We start from the raw sequence: 11,149 nt of genomic DNA, 5'->3' as shown, positions 1-11,149 counted from the left end.
AGCAGATTTCCCTTTATTGAAAATAGCTTGTTATAAATTGTAGAAAAAATAAATGCTTTAGGTGAAAAATAGAAATTTTGTAGCTCAGAGAACCGGGTCACTCTTGCTAAATATTTGTTAATTTTATAAATTTCTTATTCTTCTAGAAAAATTGGGAACAAGACTGGTCAAGTGTCGTTTATTTTCGTAATTTATAATATTTTTCTACGTTTCATATCCATTGCGCTCAGGCCAGTTAATAGTGATTGAATCCGGTAGATGTCTACATAACTTTAGGCATCTCTTGATGCTATTCACGCTTCACGGAAGAAAAACGTCAAAAAGTGTTGTGTATGAATTAACAACACCAACACAATGTTACACTGATGTGTGAAGAGTACGCAGCCGGTGAGTATCATCTTGCTTGCTCTGCTGTGCTGCTATCCAGTCTAGCAGCTTAGCGGGGTTGTGTTGCATTATACATATATGTGCGTATTCCGCTGTAATGCCAAACTGACGGGTGCTATTTTTTGTTTCGTACTCATACACATTCACACTAACCGAGTTTCTTGGCGTGCACACCGATGTAGTGAGTGGTCCATTTCATTCTTGGTTTTGAGAGCTATGATGGTGTATTAACACATTTGCAGTGAAAGTTCAGCCAGCCCAGGAAGGCCCACAAGGAAGAAAAATACAATCCGAAAAATTCCGGAGATATGCAACCTTGTTTCGGATTTTAATAGAATAAAACCTTGTCGCGCAGAACCAGCTACAGGTCTAGCTTATACTTTTCTCGGTGCCAGGATAACAGGTGAGTGAAAAATTATGCTTCGAGTTTGATAATATTTTTCCTTTTCATTGTTGGCTGTCTCGGTATCCATTTTATGCTTTTGGGGAATGTGATAGTATCGGATACAGAATCATTTTCTTGATCGAAGCACGGTGCAGTTCTTGCTGGAATGAAGCGCCTACTGCAATTTGTGCAAAATCGCTATTAAATAGCACTGCACACCTATGCCACATCATGAGGCTGTACCAAACACTGATAATTTAGGTACGTTCCTTAAGCGAGTTAAAAGATCCAAGTTTCAAATGGAGATTACAAACAACTGTAAGACTTTAGTTTTGTATATATCAACTATGCATAATTCAACAAATTAGATATACAGGAGCTAATGCTTTAATGGTTGAGTTGATGTTTCTTCGGGAACTAGGTCCCTAGATGGCGTTCTAATCCTCAGTGGGCAATGTAGACGCACAATGAATATTTTCGTGTAATGATCGAAGTGAATTAGGCACTGGAACGTGAAAATTTGACTATTTCAAAATGTTGATCCAGTATTTATAAAGAGAACATCGGAGTTAATGATTACGCGATTTCTGTATGCGCATTTATACCTTTTGCTGTTTTACACGTATTATCGCGGTGTAGGTGAAGAGTGTGACTCCCGTTTTCATTCGCATTCTTGAGTGTGTGGCATTAATTATTTCTAATAATTCCGTAATCAATACAGTATAAAAAAGTATTCAATGTGCATAAAATATAGCGCGATACAATTTAACATGGAATACAATAATTGAACCACATGAAAAATAATTGCATTCCATTCACTGCTCACATAAACTCGTTTTATAATTTAATTGGTTATAGAACAAAGCACTGATATACCAATTAACTCTTATGTTTCATTCTAAAATGCTACTTACGAGGATGGTATTCGTAAAGATGTAAAAAAATAAATACTTCAACCAACATCTGTTACTTGATAATAACATTACATACATATATTTATGTTATTTGCGTTGCGAATCAAATTTCCAACATACTCAGTTTGTCGATTGAACGACGAACGCAAAAGTAAAATGAAGACCTTCGGGACTTATAATACCTGAGTTTTCGTATGTGCGGTAACGTCCGCTCGGAATCAAGTATGTTCCTAAGTTGAATTCATTACATAAATCAAACTCAAACCTTATCTACTGAAAACCGGAGAGATTTTTTTTCTTTCTATCGTTTTAAGCTCTGTCACTTGCCACTCTTTCCTTAATTAGCGGTATAGGCAGTGCCCTATAATAGTTTGATTTAGATTGCCTCCAAGTTCGTAAAGTTTAGGAATATTTTTTATATTTTAGTATTTCATTGCACTTCTTGTGGTACAAAACGTCATATTGTTATTACGTTAAATGTTTTTCTTTGAGTTGCTGCTAAAGTTTGATAAAACATCAAAGAACGCATGATTAAATGTAGTGATTTGATGTTTCGGATTTTCAAAAGTCGTAAATGTCAGAAATTCTTTAATAATCATAGTAAACAAGAAAAAGTGACTTGGAAACGAATTTCTTTTTTCTAATATTGTGTCATATTAGAAGGTAGAAACAGAATATTAAAAACCTTCGAAACGCAGAAATAAAAATACATTAATATTTGTCTTTTCTATCACCTAAAATAGGTTCAGTACCATGTCCTCTACCAATCCAAGTGGCGATACTGCTAGGCTTGTTCCCAACATCCCTCCACCGACGGTTAGCGTTGTATCCCCGACGATTGGCTGTTCCATGATTGATAGTCGGAACGTGTATAAAATTTCTCCGGCGAAATCTAGTGTCCTCAGCCCACAGCAACCCCAGCAAGATATCGTCAAAATAAGGCTCACGAAGGATGACAGCGGTACGGGTTTTGGTTACACTAAGTCGATTATCAGCACCGTGCAGTCACCGCAAGGTAATCGCTCTAACACTACTCTTAGTCAGCCTAATTCGTCATTATTCGTGCTCGATAAGGACAAACATTTAACCCTTAATAAGCGTGAAACTATTGAAACATATTTCGTCAGGAAACCCCCACCTTCAGCTGGGCGGCCCGGGTATGAAACAATGCAGAAGAATGCTAAAAAATCGAACTTCGTTTCAGATAAATCAGATAGCAAATCAACGCCCCAAAAACTAAACTTCAATTTAGCTCAACAACCAACGTTACAGTTGAAAACGTCACAAAACAAAATTGTACTGGTGAAAATGCTTCCAAAAATTCCCCAAAATGGCCCTCAGATGTTAGCTTCACCGCCTACATCGAGAAGCAGTGTGTCGCCAACAACTCTAGCCCTAGCCAGAAGCGTCCAAGGTCTACGCCCTCTTCCTCCGGTGGGATCACCAACAAAACCCACAGCTACAACGCAGCTTGTAATGACACGATCACCGGAGAAAAAGGAGTCGGTCGCCAGTCGTGTAATATCCAGGTCTGAGAGCACCCCGTCATTATCTCCTAGCCATACGGTAACCGCAGCTGCACCCACTATTAACACCAGCAGTTCAATCGAGGGAACTAAATCTTCCAATCTTTTCGCGAACAATTCCGCTCCAACAGAGAAAGTTCCTGATGATCAAATATTACCGAAGTGTGATAATGTGCAAAAAGCTATTCCAACAGTAGATAATCAAAATAACGACGAGTGTGACAATGCCACTGCTACCGTAAATGTTAAAATGTCTCGTGAGATGAAGTGTCTGAAAGCTTCACAGGATAGCTCCAAAATTCTGACTGAGTTTATGCAGGATTCTAAATCTGAGAAATTACGAAAACGTCGTCGGTCTCGTTATGATGGTGATGATAGCCAGAGTTGCGGAAGTTTAACGCCGACTTCAATGAAGCGGTATTCTGTTTGTGGCAGAGATGATGAAGACTTGGATGACGGCAGTCCATCTAGTGGTCTCAAACGAACAGGAATGAGGTCTGCCAATGCTGAATTCTCACTAAAACAGCGTAAATTCCTAAGTAGCATTCATCACACCAGCGATGGATCCGACAACTCCGACCACGAGTTAGATCCAGCGAGTACCGGAAAAAGTGTTAATCTTCACATACCAGTTGCGCCCAAGGTATTTTTCTGTTGGACACTTTTTGTGACGCTGATGATTTTAATTTATTTTTTTCAATTTCTAGCCTGGATGGGATAAATTTTGCTGGCGCTGCAAAACCTGTGAACCAGGGCTGGAAACGTGCGCCGGATGCATTCGATGTTTCCATCCTGTATGTCTAAAGCTCAACCCAGCATTTTTTATTGTCGAGAAAAAATGGAACTGTCCCGAATGTATTAAACTGCAATCTAGCGACGAAAGCGGTTCCGATGAGGGTGGAAAACCGGTGAAAGACAAGCTTAAAATTGACAGCCTCACAGTATCGCTGAAATTTGCGATGAAACGAATGCAGCTGTTGAAAGGGGTAAGTGCACACTACGAACGTACAACAGTCAAGGACGCAGGAGGTTATCTTTCTAGTTGTTCACATGAGACGATTTGATTATAATATTACCAACGATATGTTGGAACATCAAATGTAAAACTATTTGAATTGAGAAAATGATACCGAAAATATGCATTGCACAGCAGTTACATTAAGTGCTATGTCTATTAACATAAATAACGTGCAAACTTGGATTCTTGATTACCGAAATTTCAAAACACCACTTTATTTCATCTACGGCTGGTGCAAATCAAAGAAAAGATTTTCAAGCGTATACATCATGGAAGCGTATAAATATCAAAGTGTTCATGTATGGGTGCTACGGGTTCCGATTTCTCGGTCGCGCTCACTGCTTGAGCACCGTGCCACACAAACATGCAAGAGAATGGGTGAATATACAAAAACAGGTCGGAAATGTGCTGCTCATATCATTGTTATTCAACGCTGAATGTTTCACATGTACGGGTTTTCACGAGTAGCAAATAAAAATCAATTATTCTTGTCTTTTGCGCACGTTAGTGCTATTCAAGATGCAATTGTTGAAAACGAATGTAACTTTTCCGTTGAAATCTGGTTTCACGAAATTTGACTGTACCTCCTGAACAACTCAAAGAATAATTATTATATTAATCTAGAATCCACTCAAACATAAAATTTCTACAGTATGTAGGTATATCAAATTACTTAAAGTCTAATTTTGCATTATTCTTTATTTTGCTGGTGTTAAAACATAAAGATATTGCAAAAATGGAGATCATCAAGATAAACTTTCAAGTCAATTCGAATTGCTGTGATAAGCTACAGAATTTTATTATCTACTTTAAAATTTTATATCTCATAAGTTCCTAGCAGGATTAAATTCACTATGAGGAGAAAAATGAATTCAAAAAATCTAATATTCAAGAAATATTTTTTAAACATGTGTTCGCAATTTTCCAATTGTGGAGAACTGATGAAAAGTAAACTGATGAGCTTGTAAATTTTTCAAAACGTCGTTCACGTTGTCGGATTTGTCAGGTGTTTTTTCTTTTTCTAGATGTGTATTCAATCTCAGGACTTATTCAAACCCTACTACATTCAGCGCTTCTGAAAGTTTAGTTATGAACTTTGATAGTTTTTCGATTATATTACCAAAAGCAACCAGATGCCGTGGCATCTCATCGATATATAATTGGCATGCAAGCACCAAAAACATTACATATTTCAAGTATGTAATAAGTGTTCAAAATTTAACCACCCCGACAAGCTACAAGCTACTACAGTGAATTTGTAGTTATAATATCATTATAAACTGTTCGAATGATTTCATTTTCTCATGAAAGATAGATTATTAGTTTCCACATCCACTGGTGTTAATGATTCAATTTTTGATAAAATGGTGCTTTATGCGGTTTGGTCGCACGCTGATCATATGTTTGAAAAGCATTGTCGAAGAGCCTTTATTTTTTATATTTCGTTGAAAATCTGTAAATCTTTTTGATAGTACTATCATCCATGATGATAAATCACGGGTGTAAAGAAATTTAATAAAAACCAGCTATAAAAACTAGCATTCGAAAACAAATCGAAAAATGTACATAAAACAACTGCAGAATCAGCAGTGCATTTTAATAATGTCCATAATGACTAAATGTTGTTCTACCCTAATTTCAGAGCATGATCTTCAATCCGCTAGATAATGAACAATTTCCTAACTATGCTCAGTATGTAACGAAACATGTCGATCTTGCAATGCTGCAGAAAAATGTGGACGACCAGAAATATCAATCAACCGATGCGTTCCAGGCTGACATAGGCTGGATTCTACACAATGCGTCGATTTATCCTAGTAAGTAGCAGTAATAGTAGTAAAAGTGGTGACACGTGTGATTTTCCAATCCATTTTCTAGATAATAGCAAGCTATTGCCAATAGCGAAAGCTTTAATGAAAATCTGCAAACAGGAGCTTAACGAAATCGAAGCTTGCAACGAGTGCTACTTCAATGCAAACACCTGTAAAACTTGGTTCACTGAGGTGTGCACGAAACCTCATCTCTTAGTGTGGGCCAAACTGAAAGGTTTCCCATTTTGGCCGGCCAAGTTAATGTCAGTGAACAGTAATCAACTTGTAGATGTTCGATTTTTCGGTGACCACGATCGTGCTTGGGTTCCGATAAAGGAATGCTATCTGTTTTGCGAGAAAGATCCTAACACAAAATTGCAGCGTCGTACTAACATGGCAGAGTGCATGCGTGAAGCCGAGCAGTATATTGCAAAATTGAAGCGAAAGTTTGGACAGTTTAAATATGCAGAATTTCGAACTCCAGTCGAAGCAAACAGGCTAGATGAGCATTTGGAATCTATGATTCCAGGAGTACTGAAGCGAATAGCTGAAAGTGGGGATTCGCAAAAAGCAAAGCTGATGCTGAGAATCATTAAAACCGCAGATAATTTTCTCTCGGTGTCTCCAGTGGAAATAAGTGCACCTACTAAAACGTCAACACCAAAAGTAGCGCGCAGTGACAGTATCGCTTCACCAGAGAAGTCAAAAAGTGAGGTGTTCGATAACGTTGATGTGAAGACTTCTGAGGAAACTGAAATTCATTTGCCTCATGATACTAGTAAAGATGAAACAAATATATCTGATATCAATCCAGAGTATGAAACAAGAGCAATACGTCAGTACAGCACAAGAAAACGAAAGAGTGTTAGTCCTGAAGAAGATGCTACTGTGAGTCAGGAAATTTCCAAGGAAGCAAAAAAGCGACATAGTCGCAATACAATCTGTAATGTAAAAGAGGAAGGAGAATCTGTTACTACCGATTTGCCCAAAACGAGTACACAGCGAAGTCACTTCAGTCGTAAACGTAAAAGCGTAAGCCCGCTTGGAGATATTATGAAGGAACAGAAACAGAGCAAAGTAGAATCTGTGGTCATACAACGGGAGTCAGATAGTTGGAAGACTGTACAACCCGCGAAAAAACACAAGTCTAAATCAAAGTCGTTTGACGGTAAAGGCGATATGAAAGAGTCAGACTGTAGTGAGACAAGCGATACGCAAAGTATGTCCCTCGACTTCGAAACTAAGTTGTCGTCAAAAAATGATAAGCAAAAGGATGCTGTTCCTGCTGCACCTGAAACACAAACCCCTATTAATGATAAACCTTGCAGCGTTATTGGTGTACCGCCCACTATTCCGAAAAATAGCTCAATTCCGCTAATACCACTAACTGCAAATGAAATAAAAACCGAGCCTACAGAGGAAGAGCAACCACCTGATTCGATTCATCCTATTGTCACTGCGGTACCAGTTCCACCCCCACAAGTTGCCGCGCCTTCTAGTGAAACTTCGGAAGTGACAAGTAATGTGTCTGACAACGCTGCGTCAATAGTTTCACAAGAATTGCTGCCAATCAAAGCTGAACCTTTATCTGATGAAGAAAATGAAAGGATGGTTGTGGCCAATAAAGCACCTAGTATTTCAGAAGTTCACAATAAGCGAGCTGTTAGTACTAATCAAGTAATGATTCGTACTAATAATCGAATAATGGTCAAAGACATCAACAAACTCACCCATCAAGTTGGAAACCAGACTGTAAGTAATATTCCCGGAAGTAACGGCCAAACACCTGTAATAGTAACACCTGCGGAGAAACCAAAAAATCTCTCCAAAACGCCGGCAAAGCATGCAAACCCAAATATTCCACCACAACAACAGCAGCAGCAGCAACAGCAGCATCAGCAACATCAGCAGCAACAGCAACAACAAAGGACTCGTAAAATTACAGCACAACCTGTGAATCAGTCTACTTTCACCTCCCTGATGCGTACCCCAAATCAACCAAGTGGAATGCCCGTATCAATAGCAAACAGTTTCCCAGTAGCTAAAAATGGTAGCAACATGATGCATATGGTACACATTCCAAGTCCATTGCTGGCCTCTGGCGAACAACCGACGACAGTGAATCCAGTTGCACTAACTCGAGCAAATCTCAATGACACGACCGTCCCGATAGCCAACGTAGCAACGAGAAGCACAGTACAACAACAAGCTGCCGGGCCCAGTACGGTCCCACTCCAGCAGAATGTTACACCAACTGCAGGAACTTCTGCAAATTCACCAGCCGCTACCAACGTCGCCGAAGGTCAGCATATGATGTCTGGCTTTATTACACCGAATTTGGCTGCAGCGGTTACAGAAACAATTGTGTCCACTCCACCAAAAATGCAGTCCCGGCCGAGTGGCGCGCTACGGTCGGAAGGCGACTGCATCTACCCTTCAGGAGCTGGTCCCGTTTCTCAGATTTTAATTAATAACTCTTACAAGGTATGTTTTCGTTTATATGGGGTTGTTTTTATGTGGTGAAACTGATTCTCTAATTCACAGATGGCCGACTTTTTCCGATCCGTTATCGAAGACACGCTGGCAGATCTCTCGAATAACAGCGGTGCCCTGGAGGCGAAAGTCAAAGTTCTGGAACTAGAAATTGAGAAGCTCAAACACTGCCACCAGCAGGAAATTACTAAACTCAAGCACAATTCCGATCTTGTGCTTTGCGAAATGCGTAAAAACATGGATGTAGAAAAAGCACGTATCATTAACGAAGTTCGCAAGCAATGCGAAATAGAGCGCATCCGATCGGTGGAAGAAGCTAAGAAGAAACAGTGGTGCATAAACTGTGGCAAAGAAGCGCTATTTTATTGCTGCTGGAACACTTCATACTGTGATTATCCTTGCCAGCAGCAACACTGGGCGACTCACATGAACAGTTGTACTCAAAGTCAGTTTAATTTGCCAAGCACCGCAATTGCCAGCAAGCCAACGAATGTGGTCAGCGCTAGTAAGACAACCGTGCAGCACATGACGACACCGAAGATAAGTACTGTACAAACTTTAAATTTGAACGGACGATCTGGACTGACAATACAAGCTGCTCAACACCAACAACAGCAACAACAACAACAACAACAACAACTGATAATCACATCAACGAGAGGCGGAGCTCAGCTTGGCAAAGGACCGTCCTTCCAACGATTGGTAAATTAATCCACGTATAATAGCGTGTGGTGTGTTTAACTAACTTTCGTTTTTTTCTGATTACTTCTTTTTATCATCCATCATTTCCCTAATTTAAAGCGATAAATTTCAGTTCGCCAGAATCGACGATCCTTGCGTGACACGCATACGAATGAATTTATTTCATTTTGTAAATTGGACAGACTTTCATGGTATCTACTGATGCACAATCAGGGGATTCCTTGGATTGTTATTCTTAAGTTTCCAACAATACAGCAAAAACAATAGATTACGAATCAGTAAACCAATTATTTTAATTTTTTGAGAAAAATTCAACTCTTCCATAATGGATAATTGGGTGTTCTCCTATTCTGTGTATGATTTGTTGATTTCTTACCCAATTTATTTATCAGTTTTTGTTAAGAGATTTATACTGCCATATGGCGAAGAAAGTTTATAGTACTTCCTTAAAACAATAAGAAGAGCAGAACAAAATCTTATTTTTTCGTACGGTTTAATATGTTCATGCCTTTTATCATAACTAGCGACGCGCTTGAGCAATGTACAAAACTATAGGTTTGTGTCTAGACTATGATGTATTTTAATTTACTATTATTTGAAAAACTGGTTCAAAAAATACTTTGTTCATCCAAAACTAGAACATCTCGTTTTTGTATGTATTGTTCATCCAAAACTAGAACATCTCGTTTTTGTATGTGCTAAACCGGCGCGAGAGTCTCTGCTATAACTGACTTTTTTAGGGTCACTGCTGCTATCGCACTAGTTGCACTCTAATTGTTCGCTTACTCATTTTAAATAGTAATTACTTGTACTTTTGAGCGAAACTGGTTAATTTTTTTTGTATAAAAATATAACCGATTTGTGGGAAAATTCAGCACAACGATTTAATCAGAAGCAGTGAACACGTTTTAAATCAATAAATCACAGAGATCAGACATAACAACAGTCTGCTCAGTTTATTGGTCTAATGCTGTGAGGATACCCATCCATAACATTCGCGATGCGCCATGTTGTAGAAAAACTTCCAGCTCGAATGTTATCAGTTGACATAATTGGCATAAAGGGCAATAGTTTTTTAGATGTATTGATTGTATTAATCACATATGGTCGCGAACAAAGCGCCAAAGCATTACTTTGAGTGAAAGGCGTTCAAGTCTTTTGCAACTTGATACAACGAGTTTTTATTTGAGCACCATTATAAACTGCTATGATTTGTTTTCTTTTTAACTTTTTATAAAACATAGATCAATAACATCACATCACGTTTGGTTTCATCCCGATCGTTTTCTGATGCATATTTTACCTCTCTTGTTCTTTAATAAATTCTATCATCATATTGACGATTTTCTCCTGTTTTTGCCTTTATTTTCAGATGCTCAATGCTGTCGGAGGAAATCAACCGCCATATACTGTTGTTTCCGGCCCTCTGAACACCTAGCCTCAGCAGAGCTCACTGTCATCAGTAGCGGGAAATCCTCCCTTCGCTACCAGCTGGGATCATTTGAAGACTGTTGCCGTCCCAGTTTCCGCCGGAGTATCGGCTAGTAGCAAAGATGTTAAACGTCCTTACGGATTTTTTATAAAATCGATGCAAATGGATAATAGTACTGGTGATCTCAAGTGAATTGTTTATTTGTAAATATATCTTTATTGTATATAAATATATATTATAGTCGATGCTTATTATGGTTGCTGTTTTCGTCCTTTCATACAATTGAAAAAAATAATACTTAAGCAAATAATGAATTATAAAAGGTAGACGTAAATTGAATAAAATGATTTATGAGCATTCTTCATTGCTTTTTAAACTAGTAAAAGTATTTTGAATGGTTCGAAATTTTAAAAGTCGTTTGATGTTAACTACGTACAATCTCAGCCTTTTTGGCTGATCACAAGCCAGGCATCTGTTCGAA

The 11,149-nt window shown here is 38.5% G+C and overlaps 1 protein-coding gene across 5 annotated transcripts; it reads left to right on the top strand.

The window, feature by feature from the left end:
* Positions 1-434: 434 nt before the first annotated feature.
* LOC129729176 (MYND-type zinc finger-containing chromatin reader Zmynd8-like) lies at positions 435-10,914 on the top strand. Of its 5 annotated transcripts, none has more exons than XM_055687662.1 (8): positions 435-568; positions 630-790; positions 2,430-3,855; positions 3,920-4,198; positions 5,873-6,047; positions 6,109-8,525; positions 8,586-9,236; positions 10,609-10,914. In XM_055687662.1, exons 3-8 carry the CDS (start codon positions 2,440-2,442, stop codon positions 10,672-10,674), a joined length of 5,004 nt encoding a protein of 1,667 aa, XP_055543637.1. In that variant the 5' UTR covers positions 435-568; positions 630-790; positions 2,430-2,439; the 3' UTR covers positions 10,675-10,914. The 5 variants fall into 5 exon arrangements, with proteins under 5 accessions (XP_055543637.1, XP_055543641.1, XP_055543639.1 ...); XM_055687666.1 differs by lacking the exon at positions 435-568 and having other exon boundaries at positions 576-790; positions 2,430-2,701; positions 2,891-3,855; XM_055687664.1 differs by lacking the exon at positions 435-568 and adding an exon at positions 886-1,033 and having other exon boundaries at positions 576-790.
* The last annotated feature ends 235 nt before the right edge of the window (positions 10,915-11,149 follow it).

The sequence above is a fragment of the Wyeomyia smithii genome, chromosome 3 (assembly GCF_029784165.1).
Source record: "Wyeomyia smithii strain HCP4-BCI-WySm-NY-G18 chromosome 3, ASM2978416v1, whole genome shotgun sequence".
NCBI classification, from domain to species: Eukaryota; Metazoa; Arthropoda; class Insecta; order Diptera; family Culicidae; genus Wyeomyia; species Wyeomyia smithii.
Note: the sequence above shows the minus strand (reverse complement) of the source record. Positions and strands in the feature narration are given on the sequence as shown.